Here is a 21,264-nt window from a genome sequence, read left to right on the forward strand (position 1 = left end):
GCAGGCTTCAGGGGACAGCAGACAGCAGACAAAAGGGCTCACCTGTCTCATGAACATCTTTCAGCCAGATGGTATATTCGAACGACAATAGGAAAAAACCCTACACTCTAGAAAATTGAAGGAGCTATTCTATTGGCACCTCTGAAAGGTAATTCACATAACCAGCAATTTGATGCCAAAGGTGTTGGTTTAGTTAATGTGTCATACATAAGCCCGCTCATTCTGTAAAATAACTAAAGATTTTAGTCATTTGTAAAATGTTTTTTTCATTCCGTAATATTGTGAAATGAGTACATTCCAGACATTTACAAAATGACTGGTGCAAAATGACTAGACAGCAAAACCTGGCATTATTGGCTTCCTATCACACTACTGCTGAGAATTCTGAAATCTTCCATTGGAAATAGTGACCCCAGCGACTTACATTAATGAAAAGAGGCAAAAGTTATGAAGTCAAGCTTTTGCCATGTTATCTTTCAGTTTCTCTTGAGTGTTCTGCACTTTGGACATACTACACATTTGCTGTCTTCCTCTTTGGGAAATTCCTTTGAGCCAAATTTTTTCTTGGTAGACCACTTACTGCCCTCTGAATCAGTTTTTTTTCTGTGGTGACTTGTGTGTTGGTCTTGTTAGATCCCACAGACTGGTTCCTTAGCCCTGACATACAGAATGCTTGTTTCCATGTGGCAGTACTTCTGGCTCACAAAAACTGTTTCTGTTTAATGGCAGAAAACAATCATTGTCAATTCACAGTGCTTTTATTTGTTCTTGGTGATCACACAAGTGTTCACTGACATCCAACATAGGCAACAGCTAGTCTTTGCCATCCAAGAGCCTGAAGGGGAGCATATCTAGACCAGCTTAAAAAATGACAGGCATTTGCCGGGTAACAGAAGACACCCACTTCTAGGCTTGTCTCCTGCGATTCCTCTTCAACGCCTGAACTCTCAAGTTCCCCTGAACCTCCCGGTACTTCTCCTGGTGAGGAAGCCCAGCCTCTGCCGGCGCTGCCCATGTCCTCCGTGCTGCCGAGCCTGCAGATCCCACACGCACAGCCCCAAGCTTCTGCTCTTTATGGCCCATCCGTGAGGCCTTTCAGAAGCCGAAAATCAAACTCGGTCAGCGCTAACAGAGACGCAGGGAAGCCCATCCCGCCCCCCGCCGACGCCCCCCGCCCGCTCCCAAAACCCGCCTCCCAACCGCCAGCAACGGCCGCGCTTGCGCCGCGCCACCCGCCTCCTTGTTTACGCCGGAGCTCCGCCCCACCGCGCGCTTCCTTCCTCCTCCAGTCAGCTGGCGGCAGCGGTGACGTCAGGGGTCCCGGTCGCCGCTGGCGCGCGTGCGGCGCGGGGAGGGCCGCCGGGGAGGGGGGACGAGATGAAGCGTTTCCGGGCGGGGCGGGCAGGAGGGAAGGGGGGGCGCCCCCAAAGATGGCGGACCAGATACCGCTGCACCCGGTGCCGCGCAGCACCCAGCGCAGAGCGGCCTATTACACCAGCGCCCCCGCGGCGCAGCGGCACAATAGGTACGGGCGGCGCGGCGGCAGCCCCCTCCCCCGGCGGCGGGGGCGGCCGCTGCCCCCCGGCGGGGCTCGGGGCCGCCGCCCGGTCTGTGGGGCGCGGGGGAGGGAGGGGCAGGCCGAGATGGGGGCAGGGGTGGGCGGCGGGGAGCGCGTCCCGCTGCCGCCGTGCCGTCGGCGGGGCGCTGCCAGCCCCCGGAGGAGGCGCCGGGCGCCCTGGGCCTACGGCGGCGCCGCCGCCGCCCCGCAGGTGCGGCCTTCGCCCCGCGGGCCTGCGGTACCTCGTTTCCCTGCCCAGGGGTTTATCTGCGCTGGGCTGTTGGCGTGAGGCGGTTTATTGGGGGTGGTGTTAGGAAGTGTGCCGTGAGATAGTTACGTCGGTTAGTGTGTAACCCCCGAGCTTGCTTTAATGTTAGAATTAACGCCAAATTTCTCAAGACTCTATTTTTTTTTTTTGGGGGGGGGGGATGTTAGGCTGCTAAGAAGCAATTCAAGGAAGCCGGTTTAAAGGCCTGCTGTCAAATTAAGTCTTCAAGTAAAGACCGAATGTTTGTTTGCTTCTTGTTATCCTAAATAACTTTTAGGAATACTGTCCCTAGGAGCAAGGAGAACGTTTTCTCTATAATTTTGATCTGTCCATTGGCAGCACTCCTACAGTGGATACCATGATTATAGTTAATTGTCTGAGGATTTTTTTTCCTCCTCCTCCTTCTGTTTTTTAAAGAATAATGATTGTGGGCGCAAGGACTGGAGGGAGCAATTGTTGTTTCCAAAGTAACCTGACTTTCTAAAAACAGAAGTTAATGCTGTTGTTTTAATTCAAATACAGAAATAAAGCAGTTTTGTCATCAATAGAAAGTATTTATTTAATTGTCCAAATTGAATAACTGACAAAAAAGGCAGTTCTAAAACAATGCAAAAATAGTTGGACTTAAATTATGTTGTCTTGATTCTTGTGCTAGAGAGGATATTTTCAATTAATGTGTGGGAGCTTTTAGGACAATCTGCCATAATAGTAGCTCTCCCCATGTCACTAATAGTTGAATATCTGACAGTTTGCAAGAGGCTTATTCTCTGTTTTGAGGTAGGGGAGTGTTGTTACTGTCCCATTTCTCAAAGAACTGAGGAAGCTGTTGATAGAATCCGTAAGCCTCTTGGAAGAAGAAAGGCTTCTGAGTACTTAGAAGAAAGAAAAGGAAAAAGAAATGTTTCTGTAGGCAAAAGCTTAGCCTGGAATGGCTGCAAAGGTGGTTCTGACAAGGAAATACGATTCATTATAGATTTGCTTCCTCCTCTCTGTCTTGTTTGGCCAAGATAACCCTCTAAAGATTGTGGATTAAATTCCCTACTCAGACTTTAGGTTACATCTGAGTTGTGGTCTTTCACAAACTGCTCTGCAAGTGCAGTTGATAATATGTAACTTACCAGTCTTTCACACAGATGATTATCTAGGCGATTCATTAGCTGTGTTCAACTACTTATAAAACCTTAACAATTTAACAGATATGTTTATTACTGATGATACTGTATTTTGATTGTGTGATTAATTAAAATGCTCATTTGGGCTCTGAGAGCATATACAGACTTGTTCACCACTTCAATTCTGTATATTTTTTAAGGTGAGCTGAGTAGGTTAGTCCTTCTCCTTCACAAATGCTGTGTCCTGGATTCATGAGAGCACCTGTTGTGTCCTTCTTGGAAGGTGTCCCTATGGACCTGTAACAAAAGCATGGAAATGCTTTTGTAGATTCTACCACAGGTGACTTATGTAAAGTCGAGGAGGCAATACGACAGAGCAGACAGTTGAAATAAAACTCATAAGTGTCATAAGATATCTAGAGACAAATACTGATTAAAATACAATAAAGTATTATCTCAGGGTTAATCCAGTACTGTGGCTTCTGGGCCCACAAGAGTCTTTGATTTGCTGTGATCTCTTTCTTCAGTGAAGAATTTACAATATGAATATTGCCTCTTGTGAAAGTCTTACACGCAGATCCTAAACTTCAGTGTGCTAGTGTGTTTAACTTGGATTGATGACCCTGCTACTTGTACATTCAGCTAATACAACTTGTCAGCTACTAAGCTTTAGTGGCTTCAACACACATTTGTAGAGTGACTCCTGCGTGAGCTAAGCAGTCTGTAGGAGTCTTCTCCAGTGTTGCTCTGGTTAACTTTGCAGTGAGGACAAGGACTTTCTCATTTAGCATTTGTTCTTACTGTACTTTTTATACTTGACATTACTTTGGCTGACCATTAGCATATATTTAAAATCTGGAATGTTTTTCCTACACACCTTTAAAAAACAAACAAAACCCCCCCAAAACTTTGTGCCTATATACACCTGATATTTTACACTTCTGTAAGAGCTGTGAAATGTCCTGAGATGTACTTCGTATATGAAGAGTGACAATCTTAATGTATTTTATTGATTGACTTTGATAATGCCTGATTAAAAATAAATTAAAAATATATATTAAATGTTAGTTAAATGAAAGCATACATGCTGTTCAGCTTTTCTTTCTGATGAATAAGGGTAATTTATTCCTTTTGCGGTAGAAATTTAGGTTTTATATCTTCTTCTTCCTGTACCCCAGATGGACAGAGAACTGTGTGTATGATAAAGTCAGAAAGTAGGGAAATCTATTTGAGAGGTTGTTCATATTCAAATTATTTAAAAACTTGATTTTGCTTAATGTGTATATAACTTTAATGTTTGTAGGAAGCTTGGAGGAAAAGCAGTGATGGATTTATGGATATTTTTTCCATAGATAATACATCCTTCATTCCTTGCAGGAAAATGGTCACTGCTTTTTATTCATACCATAAATGGAAAAGAGGACCAGAAAACCTCCAGGATCATCTTAAATGTGCAGTGAGGCTAACACCTTTATTCTCACACCTTAGACTTGTATTCAGCAGCAGCAGCAGCCCCAGAGTAATCAACAGCTAAATGCAGGAAGGAGGTTAGCCATGCTGCAGGTGCTGTTGTCATTTAGGGTAGATGGAAGGAAAATGAGAAACTTCGTGGAATTTTGAAGCTGGTAAGGAGCTGACCGAGTTAATCAGTCATTAACTTGCTTGTGGATAAATGAGGATTGTCCAGATTGTTCAGGTGTCCTGCACCTGCTGCTGTCTGCATGTGATTGTATGTGGCCTAAAAGTGCTAAGGTGCGAGGTGCTGGGACTCCTAAGCTGGTACCAAAAATGAGGTCCTACTAGTTGTGACCAGTACTACATAAAATCAGTTGCACTCCAGCTATTTACAAAGGCATGCCTGTGTTGTCATGAAAAATGCTCACTTGCTGGAAGAAATCCTGTTACATTTTTATGCATACCTGGATGGGTCATTCTGGTGAATTTATGAATAATACACTCAATATATTAGATCTTTGCAGTAGAGCAGATTGTGGAACAACCTGCTTTCAATGACTTGCTCATTGATAATGGCAACTGTGATTTTAGGCAACCAACTATACTGTTATCTTTGAATCCTTATTCTTGTGCATTGGTAGCAAAAAAGACAAATGAGAATGGAAAAAAGAACAAAATAATAGGGTAATGTTTGTTTTGTCCAGATAAATGCAGAATGCGTGTTACTTAATGATGGATGAACTGTACCCTATTTAACACAAGGTACGTATAATCAAAAAAAGAAAATTAATCTATTCCAGGCAAAAGGGAACACGAATCTCCTGCAGAACCCAAAGTTCAATGAGAAGTTGCATAGTTCCCCAATGCATCCAAAAGTCGAACAGATTTTTGTATTATACAGATGATCAAATGTAGGGATTGATGGGCTAATATTTTTTAACTATTAATAAAAGTTGGTCCTAGAAATCTTGCAGTAGTCCTTCTGGTTAGGATTTCTCAAAGTGTTCTTGCTAGGTTTCACAGTGAACCACCTGAAAATAGTCATACAGGTGTCAACAGATAACACTTGATGCATGTACAATAATTATGGGATTCGCATTAGATTTTTTAATTTTTGTTCTTGTGTAAAGTGAGCTTTGTTCATATACCTTTGGTAGCTGGAGCATGCTCTCAGGTATTTTTTTCTTCTCCCTTTCCACTGTAATCATGTGCTCTAGTCGTGGACTACACTGTGATTTTTCATTTCAGGAGGAAATGATGTTTCGTGCTCCAGTGACAAATTATATGCTAGTCTTGTATTTTAAGTGTAAATAATTAAGAATAAAATCTTCCTCAAATAATCTGAAATGTTGTTGTTGAGACCATCTAACAATCAAAGTTAATAGGCTCTAAGTTCTGTTATAGAATGATGTTTACAGAAAGCTCATAACTACTCTGAAGTGTTTTGCTATAACTTTGTGGTTCTGGAAAACCTTGCAAAGCAGCAAAAATTGTATGAAACACTGGAGGTTGATGTATCAGAGTTCACCCATCATACTGGCTGTATACTTTGTATTTCTTGCAGTTTTTCTAAAACGTTGTTAATTCTTATGAATCCCTCTTTCTTGGTGTTTCTGAATGTTTAGAAAGAAAGTTCTGAAAATCTTTGGGCAGATACAGGTCTTTACAGGTTTCATTTTTAATCTGCTGTTCTGCCCTCTACTCTTGTTAGTTGAACAGTACTGCCAATTTCATCATGAAAGTGAATTTGAAAGTGACAATAAAGGAACTGAAAAATTTTTCCCTCTTTGTAACTAATACTGGCATTTATTTGAATTTTAATACAGCTTCTGTGAGAAAGCATTCTAAAGACAGAACTAAATTTACTTTGGGATGTTTGTGTTAAAACTACTGTTACACATTAAGTGCTCTTGATGTCTTTCAACTATGTATTAAAAAAGGTGTAGCAAAAAGTAGTACTTAGAATGGTCTAGTTTATGTTGACAGTATCTTGTTCAGCTGTTTGTTGTTATAGTTTGCAATCTGTAAGACTCTGTGGAGAAGTTCCAGTACTGTCAGATGGATCAGATGTCCTTAATTTTGTTGGAAATGGGTGTGACTGAGCAAAAATCAGTCCTAAAGGTGTTTCTGTTGTTTTAAGGGAGCCTAGGACGAACTGTGGCAGACTGCGACTGAGCTGAATTATAGGTACTTCCAGAATGCTGCTATTGACTGCTTTTTATTGACTTGTTTCACCAGAAGCAATAAACTGCTTAGTCCAGGAATATAAACTATAAATGTGTATGTTACTTTTTTGTCAAAATAGCGTTGTTAAGGTACTACTTAGGATGTGGTCTCAGAAGTTCTTAAGAGAGCAGCAGCTGTATGAATGTACAGGAATTAGGTACTGCTTGTTAATCATCTGCATGCTTACACGTAGGAAGTAAGCTGACTTGCATGTTTTGTCTGTGAAAGTTCATAATGTCATCCCAGTTCCTATGATACTCTCTTTAAATCAGTCACTGTCTTGTGTTCCCCCTGCCAGTGACATACATACAGTACAGAACTGGTGACTGGGATTTCTAAGCGTATGTACCATTTCAGATTAGTCTAACCCACTTCTCGGCAGAACAGAATTTTTCTTTGCTTGAGGAATGAATTGAATATTGTGCTTCAACTCCGGAATGTATTTGTAGTTATCACGGTACCAAAACTACAAATGTTAAAGGTTCTGCAGGTGCTTGCTAGAAGTGAAATAAACTGTAAACAACCAGAAGTAATATTGCTGGTAAGTATTTTGTATTACTGCTACTAGTTCGTGTTGAAATGTATGGGAAATGAGAACACGTTCAAGTATACAGGCGTATGTTACTATGCTGCTATATTTAAATAAACGTTCATTGAAATATCCTGTGTCTTTTTTCAGGATAAAGGGGAAAGGATTAAACATGATGCAAAGAAATCTCTGCAGAATTTGTAGTCAGGAGAGTAGTCTGTCCTGTTATGCCATTCGTACAGAACAGATCAGTCCCATATGTACTTTTTATAACAGAACTATTGGCCTACTAATTCTTACAGACTTTAGCTGAAATTCAAAATGTTTACCTCCTTTGAAAAGCAAAACTTTAAGAGCTTTTCTCTTTTCTGTTTTCTGTGTTTGTTTTTTATTTCATTTCTTGAAATGAAGGCGATTAACAGTTGTCTGTATTGTAGGGCAAAATGCCCTTCCTTGAATTATGATTTTGGCAAAAGATTCACCATCACTGATTAGAACTGTATAGCTCAGTCACTTTTAGGCTGTATTTCTGCCTGAGCTGCTGTCTCTTGTTTCCGTTTCTTCCAAGAGACTCATCTGCTTGGCACCTTTGTACTTGGGAGGTTTGATTTGTGTTATGCTGGTGGGGGTCTGCATTTTGAGGACTCCTTTAAATGATGAAGTACCAAACTTCTTGGAAGAATGAGTTAACACTGAATGCTTTTAACTTTCTTCTCTCTATACATCCTATGTCCAATGTTTATGCATGTTCAGGTATTCATGTTGCTGGATTGGGTGTTACTCAGCTTGCTGAAGACTTTATTCATAGTTCACACTACCTTTTTCAGAGTGGCATCTGTAAGATTTAGGATAGGTTTTGTTTCTAAGATTTTTGTCTAAGGAAAACAAAAACTCTCTTAGATTTGGTCAAAGTAGCAAGATACCTAACTTGCGAAGAATGGCCTTGCCATATCTTAACTTTCTAAACTTTTATACAGTGTGTTTTGTCCTTGTTTCAGTTTCTGTGGTGTTTTGCTTTTCAGAACAGTCTTTGATTTAATGATGTAGGCAACCGAATTACATGCATGTAGGACTATTCACCATGTGAGCTATAAAGTATTTCTATATCTAATGATGCTTCTATTGATGTGATACGTGGAAAGTAGTTTGTAATTCTTTGTAAACACAGATTGTGGTGACTTAAAGTATGTGTGTGTTTTTGTTTTTTGTTTTTTTAAAACTAATAAATTTCACTTCATTGACTTGACATTAATTAGAATTGGGTATTTGGAAAAAATATTTGTCCTCTTATGGTTTTTCTGCACAAAGAATATTAATACATTCTTTACGCACCGGGATAAATTTATATACCTATAGATATAATGTTTAACTTGATTATTCTTAGAGTAGTTATCTTTATCTGAACCATTTTTAACATTAGAAAAAGGCAGTTGAGAACTTACACCAGTGTAGTTCAGATTGCTATTGCAGATAGTGCCTTTTCACCAGGTATACATGTGACCACATGTGCAGTAGAATAAGCTTTGTAGATATACTCCTATGGTTGTTCATGTTTAAGCTGCATCTTCACCTAATATTTGCTCGCCTTCTTGGTTTATATATGTAGTGTCTGAATACAGTGATTTGTGTTACTCGGACAGGCATTTGGATTGCTTAAGTAGAACAGGGAGGGAAAGCAATTGATTGGACCGCGATGTCAATAACAACACCTGGTGACAGTGATAAATGTTGCAGTTGTGATCAATGACTTTCCCTACTAGTTAAAAGTAGAGTTCTGGTGAATGCGGATTTTGTTTCTTCAAGTCCCATATGTGTATTTTGCTATTTCTGGTACCTATTGGTTACAGAGACAATACAGAGATGTGCTTACCTTGTCATGAACTGAAAAAGTTGTGTTAGTGTGTATGTAGTGTTTTGAGGGGTCAGTGAAGGGAGGTGAGGAAGGGGTGGCTTTTGATCATGCAGACTTTGTTATGCAGATCTGAATATGCTTTGTCCATATGTAGTTCTGGTAAGGAAATGAGCTAGGGAAGAGAGGAGGCAAATGGCATTCAGAGCATTTGCTTTATGTAAGTGGCTGGTAGGACCTATAGTTCTAGTATCTGTGATTTAAGCAGTTTTTGATAGGCTACTGATGCAAGGGAGCTGCCTTGGTAATAATTACGTAGTATGCAGTTACATCTTAATCTCAACAGATGTGAGGATTTTCCTTTAGTTCTGCATGGCAGAAACTGCTGGCTTGTATATTATTTTTATTGTTGTAGTTAATCAAAAATGCTGTCTTATGTTTTTCCAGAATATCTCTCTCTCTCACTTGTAAAAGGCTGAGAGGAATTTGATTTATTGGGTCTTATTGCAGTAAATATTTAAATTTATCTCAGTGACATACTCAACAACATTTGTTCCCATATAGTAGAAATACACTGTCCTTCTTTTTTGTTGTCCAGCAGAGAAATGTGCACCTCAATGTGAGTGTTGAATTTGATATTTAAAGGTCCTGTTATGCAAGAACACAAAAGCAAAGTTATCTGTTAAAACCTGATATAAATACTCAGCTCTACGAATGCTCAGCTTCCTTAAAAGCTATCCAAATGTATATTCCATTGTTAGAACTATTGGAGTATTGTGGCTGGCTGCTTCTTCCACATGCGATCTGACAGGCTTGTCCCTGATAATGTGTGTAAATGTATGACAGTATTGAATTTTCTGTGTGTGCATATATATGTGTATATGTCTGTATTTTATTAGGCCAGGACTTGGAGTCAGTAACTTCCTGAGTAATAATGATGAAAGGTGCACTTTGCAGCTTGACTTATGTCTGCAAAGTCAATATACTTAATTTTTAACAACTTTTGAATGGATTAGCCAAAAATATTAGAGATCCTTGGTAGGAGTTGTTTGTGAGGGCAGCTGTTCTCCATTTCTAGAAGGGCTATGCCTCAGTCAAGTACAGAGATTTGTTTAAAAAGAATTGTTTTATAGTAATGCTAAGGTTGCAAGATTGGAGGAGGTTTAAAAAAAGCTGGTTAGGAAAGCTAGTCAGTTTTTCTTCAAGTAAGAACAATTTTTGGGTTTTTTTGATGGATGCAATTGTCTTCTGACAATCAGAATTCAGAATTGTTGCTTGACTAAAACAAAACTTTTCTTTGACTAATGTTCAGATAAAACTTTCATCTGATACAACTTTTTCTGAAATTTCAAATCTCTCTTTGAAAAGAATTGAACATTAAATTTCCATCTTTAAGAATGTCATTTTCATTTAAAAATGTTTTAGAAGAGAAACTGAAAAGTTGTAATCAGTTGCAAAAATACATGAAATAGCTTTTCTGTGTGTTGGAAGAAGAGGTTAAAGGAGAACTATTCCTTAAATTTCATGCATTTAGCTGTAGAAGCTGTTTCCCTTCTCTGCTTGTGTTGTAAGTAAACTAGGAATAACATTAATGCCATATACTTAGGCCACATTTACTTCAGTGTAAGGCAGAGAAGGGGAGGTGTTTGAAATTGTAGGGAAGAAGTAATTTCTGATCTTTAGAAATGCAGTGCATTCTTTGAAGGAATTAAATATTTATAATTTAACTCCTCATATAGCTTCTAGCAAAGAAATCTGTATTATGGAGACACTGGGTGTTTGGAGAAGAGAAGCATTTGTGGAACAGTTATATGAAAATAAGTTGTACACATGTAAGCATGGTTATGGATGAAAGTATATTTCCTAACAGAAGTTTTTTTTTCTGCTGCTGTGCAAAAAAATTTTTTGTCACAGGGCAGGACCTGAACAGTTAAGGCGGCGATATGTTCAGCCGACAGCAGTTGCTCCTTACTTACTCTTTGTGTAAATATGCTTGTCCCTTTCTTCCTTATGCCTCTTACTGCACCTCCCCAGTTTGGCAATTGCCTGCTCCCTGATCCTCCGACTGGAGGAGGTGTTTGTGTGGAATAAATCTTGGAGCACAGGACTGCAGGAGGTAGAACAGGCTGTAGCTGAGAGAGACTGTGCTGCTCACTCCCTGTCTTTTCCCATCCCCACCAGGAGCAGAGAGTGCCCTGTGGCTGGCAGCAGCCAGGGAGCCAAATCACCTGTGCCCAGCCGGAAGGGCCTTGGTCACAGTAGCAAGTGGTGATAGCTCAGTTGTGGTAATTTTGGACTGTTGTAGCTTTTCTCAATGCTCAGCTGGAACCTTTCCGCTGCTGCCTTAAATCTGTGCTACCATTCATCCCTTGGCTGGCTCCCATCTGCGGTCCCTGCTTAGCTCCATGGCTGTGTGTTCCTTTTCCCTCCCTTGCTAGGTTTGACAAATACTGCTTTAAGACACAAGCTTTGTTTTTTCTCCCTCTGAATTGCCCTATACAGCACAAGTGATGGGAGATAAGGAAATCTATTTTATTGTCTGCTTGTTAATCAAGGACTGCCTTTAGTGTTTATGCAGGATCTAACGGGTGCTTCTGTCCTACCTGGGTCTTTTAAGCAGACAGATAGAAAAATCCACTGTAAATACTGCCTCTGCTTTTGTAGGAAAATGTGTAATGATACAGAAAAATGTGCAACAGTGATTGCCTTCCCCACCCACCTCACACCTTCTTCCTGCATCCTTGCATGTTCCTTGTCAAGCCCAGTGGCAAGTTTGTAGAAAATACAGAGGAAGTTATGGAGCTATGTGGATAGCCAGATTAGATTTAAATAAGTTAAAATGGGTTCCATTCTCAGTTATGGGGCATGTGGAGCTCTTGGCACATCTGCTCTGGCAAGCAGCCCTGAAAATGGAATGATATATGAACAGGTGACTCAAGGTATAATTTTCACAGCAGATGTTTATATCAAAAATTCATTTAAAAGTATTTATTGTACATGGTTTCCTTTCACTTGAATCTGTTTAAATGATATTCCTAACAGTAGCCAGGTTTTGTTGAAAGTTGTTTAATGTTCTTTTTTCCTTAGGAAACCATACTTTTGTCAAGATAGTTGTCTTCATACCTGATTTAATAGGACCCATGCTGTGAGTTTTGATATCTTTACTCTGGCTTATTTTTTCATATTGCTTTCAGTTCTTCCTTATTTTAATAGAATTTTCTAGGATTATACTTAATTGATTTGTCACTCAAGGAAAATCAGCACTTCAAGCAATTAAGTGTGGAAAAATACTAGGTAACAAAGACATAAAGATTTTTGTACTTATCCTAGTTATGAAAAATCCATTATTCATTATCATACTGTTTTTAAATACTGAAGTACAATTTTCCAACACAATAGGAAAATTGCTTTTGAAACAGAATAAATTGCTTGCCAGTTCAGAGGCTGTATTTTGAAGCCAAGATTACAAACATGATGGTGCTTATGCTCATTATCTTCACTACTTGGCGAAGCTGCATATTTAAAAGTGCAAAGCTAGATACTGATTGTGGAAAAATATTTGTTTATAATATAATGGCACAAAACACTTAAAGCAACTATGATTAGGACATCAATGTACTTGGAAATATTACAGGATTTACAAGAGTAGTTTTAAATATTGTGTCAGTAAATGTGTTTGCTGTCCGGTTTTGCATCTTTCCCATAATTCTCTTCCATTAATTGTGCTCCTTCAAGAGAGGCTTTAACTGTTTGCTTTGTTACCTTTAATATAAAGCCAATTATTTTATGAATCAGACACATTTTTTTCACAAATGATTTCTCCTTAAGTTCAACTTTATACAAAAGTAAAAGGATCTATCAGTTTGCAATATGTTGCTGTGTATTCTGATAACAGCTGGCAGATTGTGGTTTCATTGGATCATGTTACAAATACAGTATTAATTGATTGAATGTCTAACAGTAGTATACAATGTAACAGAAAGCTCTATATTAAAGCAAGTAAATGTAATAATACAGTTTGCAAATTTAACCAGGAGAGATTATGAAAGTGTTGAAAGTGAATCTGTTTAAACGCAGGCCTGTCTTACTGAACCTCTTAGTATAAAGTAATGTCTTAGCTATTTTATAAGCAGTAGTTTTATCATTGTGTGTGATGTCTGAGTGTTAAACCTGGTCTAATTTGAGTAATTCATATTGTTTTATATAAAATAGGTATTAAGCTGTAGTAATAATTGCCTTGTTTTGAGAAATTACTTTTGTATAGCATTGTTCTTAAGGAATAATATATAGTAGTGAAAATGGAAGATGTACTGCCAGATTGCCGTATTAAACTAAGCATCAGATGCAGCTTTTTACAACCAACATTGTTGTAGTTCAGGTCTGTCATGTTTGTTCTAAACTTTCTTTTCCTTTTTGAAGTGGGTAGTGGTAACAATAGTTAATTCTGCAAGCATTTTCTATTATAAATGCTTTATTTTCACATAACTAACTTTCTGGAAACTTGTAACTTGGAACAAATCTATGCAGTTTTTTAATTTGAAACATTTTTGCTGTGTTTTCTGCTGTGTTATTGTGCTTTTGCATTGTTTGAAACAAATGAAGTTTGTTTTCCTTCACAAAGTCTAATGTGATTAAGGTCCCAGCGCTCACTTGACTTGCATGCTGTTCTCTTCTCTCACCTCCCCCCATTTAAGTATTATCATCTTGCTCAGACCACTTTAAAAGATAAAATTCCATAATAATATCCCATACCAAGTGATTCAAAGGAGGTTCAGAAAGCACTGAGGGCATACATAATCTGTTAACCAAAAGGGGAAGTGCTTGGTTAACCAATAGTGTTTTCTTTCTTGTTAGATCTTCATTACTAACTGTGTTAACATGAATTTATACACAGCTGGTGTATAAAGTATGTTGTGTACTTTTTCAGTAGAAAATTTATGCTATGGTAGATTAAAAAAAAAAAATTAAAAAAAAATCCTGGCATCTGAAAGATTGAGTGTTTTAATACATTCCTGTAGAGAATGGGGCACAACCTAGAAAATCTAAGGCAAAAGGAAAGGCTTTCAAATTTTGTGTGTTAAATGTATACTAGGCTGAGAAATGTAGAATCCAGTGATGGTGCCTTTTCATGTTTAGCACTGCTGTTTGTAATGCTACTTTCTTTTTAAAATATTGAGTTCACCTCTCAAGATTTTAAGGACTCTCATAATTTCAGTACTGCTTTGCCTGCTGCTATGTGTCCTTCCTGGATTGCCCCATGCTATTGCTACTATTCCAACAATAAGAACCAGACCCTCGAGAACGCTGCATTACTGTTCTGCAGTCTCCTTAAGCTCTTTGTCGTTGTTTTTCCTAAAACTTCATATTCTGTTAGTGCACAACACTTCTGATAGTTTTCTGATGTATATCATAAAGTTAAACTTTGTATTTCAAATTTGAGGCTATTGATATACTGTGAATTTTTTATAAGCTCTATATAAACTTGTCCTGATGAGTCATTTGTTCAGGTTTGATCAGTTTATGATTCTTTTTCTCCTTCCACAGTGTAAACTTCTACCTTGCTTAATTAGTATATCAGTATGTTCTTATTGTCTCTTCAAAGACTTAGGTGAGCTGATATGTCCCCTATAAGAAGGTGAGAAAATGGGCTGAATTCTTGGGTTATGAGAGAGAAATTTTTATTCTATATGGCTGCATAAATTCAAGCACACCCCAGGTGTTCCTGGACATGGGAATACAATACCTGGCAAGATACCTGGTGTATCCTGGCATGAAGTTGGGCTTTTTCAGTATTTGCTCTTCCTGGACATTTCCCAGGCAGTTGGAGTGGTCTAGGGACCTTTCCTGTTGGACGGTTTGCAAGAAGTCGCCCTGTTTTTGGCAGCTGAGGCAGTGTTAAGAGCATGGATGCAGACTCCACTCTGCTGTTTAATTGTAATGCTTGGGAATGTTCCAGGCACATTCAGTTTATTGGTGTGGCTGCGGCCTCAGAGATGTTTAGTGCTAATATGGCGCATTTGTGCGTGTGCACAAATATATCAGTGAACAGGTTTTTTTGTTAATTACCATTTCATTAGAAGAGCATTTTTTAGGTTGCTGTGGGGAAAATGGTACAGTCCCATCATGCACAGCGTAACAGATGATGAAATAATAAAAATTCATAAAAATCAAACTTGCTAATTCCAGAGTTTCACCTCTGCCAAATACTTTTTTGTGACTCGACCTTCTTTCCTTGATTTTTCTGAGCTCTAGCAATCATTCTGCACTACTCCCAATGCAAGAATAAATTCAAGTTAGATGAATTATAGATTATACAAAGAAAAGACTGATGATGGACTGCTACTTTTCTAAACTGTAGAAGTATTTAAGAGGTTTTAAAAAATCCGTATGCAGAATATTCTTCATTCTGGTGATACTACTGAGATGCTTTTTCATAAACCGGACGTATTTAAAGACTGCTTAGCACCCAGTATTTTCTCATGCTTTGTAAGCATTCATGCATCCAGCTTTTCTGGCCATTTCATTTAAGTAATTTGAATATATAATACTTTGATTTTCTATATTGTGCATTTTTGTTGATGTTGCTTAGGATTATTGTATTTATACTATTGTATACATGTAGGTGATCTTTGCTTGACTGTGACATTTAAGTGCTCTTTAAAATTTTTTTTCCTATTAGTATTCTTATTAGTTCTTTTAATAAATAAAACCTGTAAAAGCAAACCTGAATAATAGTGCAGTTCCTTCCTGTTTTTATGCCATTGAAAAGATGATTGAAACTGAAGAAATAATTCAATTTACATACACTTGGAATTCCCCTATCAAATATTCAGGCTTTTCTGGGTACAAGCATTTCACAGCTATTCTCCACCTGAAGTGGAGAATAGTTCCTGGAGAGGAAAAGGCCATTGTTAGCTTAGTGTTGTTTTCACAGATTCCACGGGCAAATTTGTTTTGACTTGCTGAATATTTATATATACAGTTATAAAAGTAAATATTTAGTAATTAAAACAAAGATTTTGATGAAATGTGTAGCGGTTGTGGGTCAAAGAGGTCTATGGAGACAGGAATAGACATAAGTACATCAGGAAAGCAAGCTGAATGGGCTTAATCGAAATGTGAGGTTTAAACTTTCATAAAAACTCAGTAATTTACATCTCCTATAAACTCTGCCAAATAAAAAAAGTTTGATTAACAGTCTTACAAAGTATCCTTTGAAAAGGATGAAGTTGCAGCTCTCTATGCACGAATTGATCTCAAACCAAATGAGAATTTCCTCTAGAATGATTTATACAAAGGTGGTTGCAGACCACTGTGCTGCATTACTTGTTCTTTAACTCAAATCCAAATTTCTTGTTGGTGTGATAGCACAAATATGAGATGTTTAGATGAAAATGTCTCTGATAAAATTCCATATGGTGCAAAAAACTTCGAGATTCACAGTAATAAAATAATTATATATTGGTTATTTATTCAGTGTTTTTATTTCATTTTGCCAGGTACCAAGTGGAAGATGAGTCCTCTCATTTGGATGAAATGCCACTAATGATGTCAGAAGAAGGCTTTGAAAATGATGAGAGTGATTACCACACTCTACCAAGAGCCAGAATTTCTCAGAGAAAGAGAGGCTTAGAATGGTTTATCTGTGGTGGCTGGAAATTCCTTTGCACTAGGTTTGTTGCATACCAGCACTTTTTATTATACTGTTCAACAAATGAAGTAAATATTAATTTTGTATATTGTGTGGAATATACAGAGTACGAGAACATAATAATTTGCTTGTCATGTGCCTTTCGACTACTTTGCTTGCATTTTCCAAACTAACCCAATACCAGCAGTTAAACTTAAAAAAAAAAAAAAATCCAAGAAACTGCTGCTGTAAATTCCCCCTGTCTGCTATGCTGACTTAAAAGAAGAAAGAGAGGCTTTTAAGAAAGACGGTATACTAAATTTGTACTGTTTTGAGGCCCGTAATTGGCAGCATGCAGGCCTGGTCCTCACTTTGCTTAAAACCAAATCAGGAGGAAGGGGCTAAAGCTTCTCTTGACTTTGGCATTAATGTGTTAACAGTTAACAACACACAGATCTGATTGATGTTGCTGAAAAGAAAAAGCAAATTCATTAACTAATTATTAGTTAATACTTCAACTTTAAAGAACAAAAGTAAGTGATGGCCTTGGACTGAATTACAGCTAGAATTAGCTCTTGTGACTTGGTTCCCATTTATAAGCCTCTTGTGCTAAACTCGCGTGTTTGTAGTTGCTTTAGAACTAGTAAGCCTGTAATGAATTGCTAATGGATTTCTAAATACAGAAATTGCTATCAGGATTGTTGAATTCAAATAGTACTCACGGGTTTTTATCTTGAATGATAAAATTTGAAAATCAGTCAAGTGAAATGAGTGGCGTATTTCCTGTGAACGTTGAGTGAAGGAGTGCTTCTTTTGGGCAAATTGTTTTAGAATTGCTTTAGATGCAAATCTTCACAGGTGGTTTTCATAACTTACTAAATTCCAAAAGGTATGAAGCAAGTATTCTGCCTGAGAAATCAAAATTTGTATTTGTGCACCTTTAGTTTTAAAATAATTTGTTTATACTGCTTTACTATTTCTAGAAAAATATAATCTGTGTTGCTGCTTTTTTTCCTACAATGACTTAACGAAAATCCACAGGTTATTAATTTTATTTTATTATATGGAATAAATGGTTGGAAAGTAACTTTGTTTCCTTACATCCTTCCTGCTAATGGGAGCAGAGTTTGCATACATAATTGATTTTGGAAGCAGTGTTTCTGTTGCAGAACTATCATTGTATTTTTTTAAACACTGAAGTGTGTTAAGATGTTTTGTTAAATTTTGGGGGGAAAAGTCTTAATTTGGATACCTTTCGAACACTAATTTTAGGTAAGTTCAGATCTTTGAGTTTAAGTTACTGTGAAAAACAGATACAGTTTCTGTGTAGCTTTAACTTCTGTATGAGCAGTCTTTGTGCATCTGATGTTTTACAGGACTTCAGTCATGAGACCTGATTTTTAGGTAACTGTTTTGAAACATGCTGAATGTAGCTATTCGATGTAATTGTATTGTTTATTTTAACATTTGTTTTTTTGAAGGGAAATGAGGCTCACAGTTATGCTCATTCTCAGTCTTCATGCACCCATTATTTTTTCTAGTGATTTAAACAAATCTTGACTGAAGGATGGGCATTTCAATTATATTCCTGTAATTTTCATGAAAACAGACTAGTAAAGAAGGCACCTTGTAGTTGCTCTGACTGAGGCACTGAAAAATCTACAGTGTTTAGACAGGGCCAGGCAATTACAAGAAGAGTTTCATTTGGAATTCATTAACAACTGTAGAAGAAAAGCTCATAAGAAATTGTGATTTGTGCTGAGGGTTACAAAATTCCATGTTCTTGACTGCTTTTTAGCCTTGATGGCTGCTTCTAAGCTTTAAGTGGAAGTCATGCCTTGAAACTTTAAAGCTTTGAAAAAAAGTCAATTGAAGTAGTTGAGCCATACTTGTGTTTGGATATTTGAGAATGAAAAGAGCAAAGATGGTGCATTATGGCTGAGTTATTTTGCTATCTTTTTGTATAGCTTTATTGCTAACATAGATGTGTAAAAGAAAAGCCCTCACTAAGGTAGGAGTAGTGTGATTTCTGCCTCACTAGTTTTCTCAACTGGATTCTAGGAGATTAGGAGGTCTGTTCAGTCTTGCGTATTTATACATAGAAGCATTTTAATCACATTACTATTTCCTATAATAGAGCATGGTAGCAAATAATTTTCATTTTTCATGAAATAAACAACAAAAACTATTTAAAAGAGGCAGAGACCAGACCCTAGCAGAAACCTGAAATTTCACTAGAATATTAACAGGCTGGATAGGGTAGAAATCTAGTTAGCTGAGCTGGGGAAAATTAGCTGGTAGTCAAGGATATGCACTGTGTGTTAATAGTTCTTCTTTGTGGTGGTTTCTTGTATTATAATAAAACTTTTGCAAGTGGTTATTGGGGCGCACTGAATGTTAGAGTTTGAAGTGCCTACTTCTTGTCGTTCATAAAGTTGCCTAGGATCATGCAGAATACCATACAGGTAACCTGGAAGCTACTGTAATGCCAGATATGCAGTTATTACTTATACCGTGTAGTGGAGTTAATGAGTTACATTGTTTTTTCCAGTGTAGGCTATCAGTTTGCTAGAGATTTAGGTCTTAATGCCTTCACATTTGAAATGGACAGCAACATGTGAGGAAAACATGATTTTCATGTTTACTGATGGTAGATTATCTGCTTACACATGCTCCCCAAAGAACTGAAGTTTACTTATTTCCAGATGGCAAGCCGCATTCTTTAAAGCATAATAGGAAACTAGATACATCATTGTAGTCTGAAATTTGTTTAATTCAACAGGAGTTAATATTTTACCTTGCTTCTAGGTAAATTTGTGTTTCATATCTCAAATCTGGTGAGGTTGGAATTTCAACTTCTGCATCCAGAATTTCCTTTTGTGCCTTAAATTGAAGTGTAAGTTTGTCAGAGCTGTGATAGAAGATGAGCACAGTAAGAGACTATGAATTTCTATGGTGCTAAGCTCAAGGGGCCCCTCATTTCTTTTGGGTACTCATTGAAGGTCTTGTGCTGGAGTCCAAAATCACTTTATTTGTTACAAGCAAACAAAAATCAAAAGAAAAGCCTCAAACCTATTAATTTTTTTTTCAGCCCTTCATTGTTAGAACTAAGCTCATTTCTCTCAACATGAGAGGAGGTTCCCCCCCTTCTTTGGAGCCTTAGAATTTTATATTCTGTTTTTTGTTATTGTTCTTTGCTAAATTATCATAAACTGTTATGCTTCAATTCAAAATTTCACCTTTCTGACAAGTACGGAAGTTAAATGTATATTAAAATTGATTTTGTACAATGAAATCCTTTATGCAACTTCTGCCTAGACAAGTAGGCTGTTGTTGACCAGTGGTGTGGACTTTATTAGTAAATGTGCAATCTTTTAAACAGTGTGTTTTTCACTTTCACAGGAAAAAAAAATCATCATCAAATGTTGTCATTGATTTTTTTGAACAAACTGAAGATTTAATTCAACCAGCGTAGCTTTTAACTTCCAGAAACTGCTTATTTCTTGCTTTCATAGCACTGTTAAAAAGACCTTTGCGATATAGCAGCTGTTTTGTGGCTGTAATCATTTCCCCTTTAACTTACAAATTCTCTTCAAGCTTGTGAAATTATAATGCACATAGATCAATACTCTGGAGTTCTTTGGGCTGGATTGATTTCTTTCTCATGAGATTTACATTCCACTTGTTATCAAAAAACACTTTGTCCCTATGAAAATGGTGCCATTGAATGGCATTTCCATATGAAGTGAAGGGGATATCAAATGCTCGGATTAATTTGGGCTTTAAGATGGCCTGTACGCTTTCAATTAATCTGCAATGCATTTGTTATGCAGAAGCATGGGAAAATGCTGATCTTTTAAGAATGACATGACTACTGTGTTGCTTTTGGCCTGATTACTGAAGCTACCTGTTGAGTACAATAATTACAGTATGTTTTCTTTGCAGAACTAGTTTCTGCTACTTAAAACCTAATAAGGAATGGCTGACCCTTGCAGACAATATAGAGCTTTTATATTATCTTTCCTTTCTGATGAAAATGCTCTTTTGTGAAAGATTCTGACAGTTAAGCTTGTAGGATAAAGTAATGAAAAGAAAAAGAAAAAAGACCCTCCTTATTAGAGTTGTGGAGTCAGTTGAGACTTTTAGTTTAGCTTTTGACTTGGAGAGATATGCTCTGTTTGTGGGAAAAGTTAAGGATCCTTATTTAACAATTGCAGCTTTTTTTTTTTTTTTTTTTTTTTTTTTTTTTTTTTTTTGAATATAGCATCAGTTACTAGTATGAAGAATATGGTTGTTCCTTCCACTAAAAAAAAAAAGCTTGCTAGGAAGCAGATTCATAAAAACATTATATACTTTAAAGTTCTATTACCTATTAGTTCATTTCTTCATATTTACAGTGTATTACACTGATGTAGGCAACGTAACTTACAGCTAGCTTAAAAGAAAAAGTTTCTATGCATGTGTTGAATCTTCTAGGCAAAGGCTTTTGAAATAAATGTTTAAATACATAGAAAATAATGGGACTTTAAAATAGTATTTTTATAATTGATGAATCCATAGTGTAAGGTGTAGTTTTACGTTAAGGATTTCAAGAATATTTTAAGAATGCCTGGATCATGACACATCTTACATCAAGC

The 21,264-nt window shown here is 37.4% G+C and overlaps 1 protein-coding gene across 3 annotated transcripts in view; it reads left to right on the top strand.

Annotated features, from left to right (window-relative positions):
- Positions 1-1,280: 1,280 nt before the first annotated feature.
- The window catches only part of ATP9B (ATPase phospholipid transporting 9B (putative)), a 179,679-nt gene continuing 159,695 nt past the window's right edge, over positions 1,281-21,264 (top strand). For 2 of the 3 annotated variants that reach the window (XM_064506907.1, XM_064506908.1), the window contains exons 1-3: positions 1,281-1,525; positions 12,085-12,142; positions 16,497-16,670. In XM_064506907.1, the coding sequence (XP_064362977.1) occupies positions 1,378-1,525; positions 12,085-12,142; positions 16,497-16,670 (380 nt within the window). In that variant the 5' untranslated portion in view covers positions 1,281-1,377. The remainder of the gene's footprint in view (positions 1,526-12,084; positions 12,143-16,496; positions 16,671-21,264) is intronic. The other variant, XM_064506909.1, reaches the window with a different exon arrangement.

Source organism: Dromaius novaehollandiae, chromosome 2 (assembly GCF_036370855.1).
Source record: "Dromaius novaehollandiae isolate bDroNov1 chromosome 2, bDroNov1.hap1, whole genome shotgun sequence".
NCBI lineage: Eukaryota > Metazoa > Chordata > Aves > Casuariiformes > Dromaiidae > Dromaius > Dromaius novaehollandiae.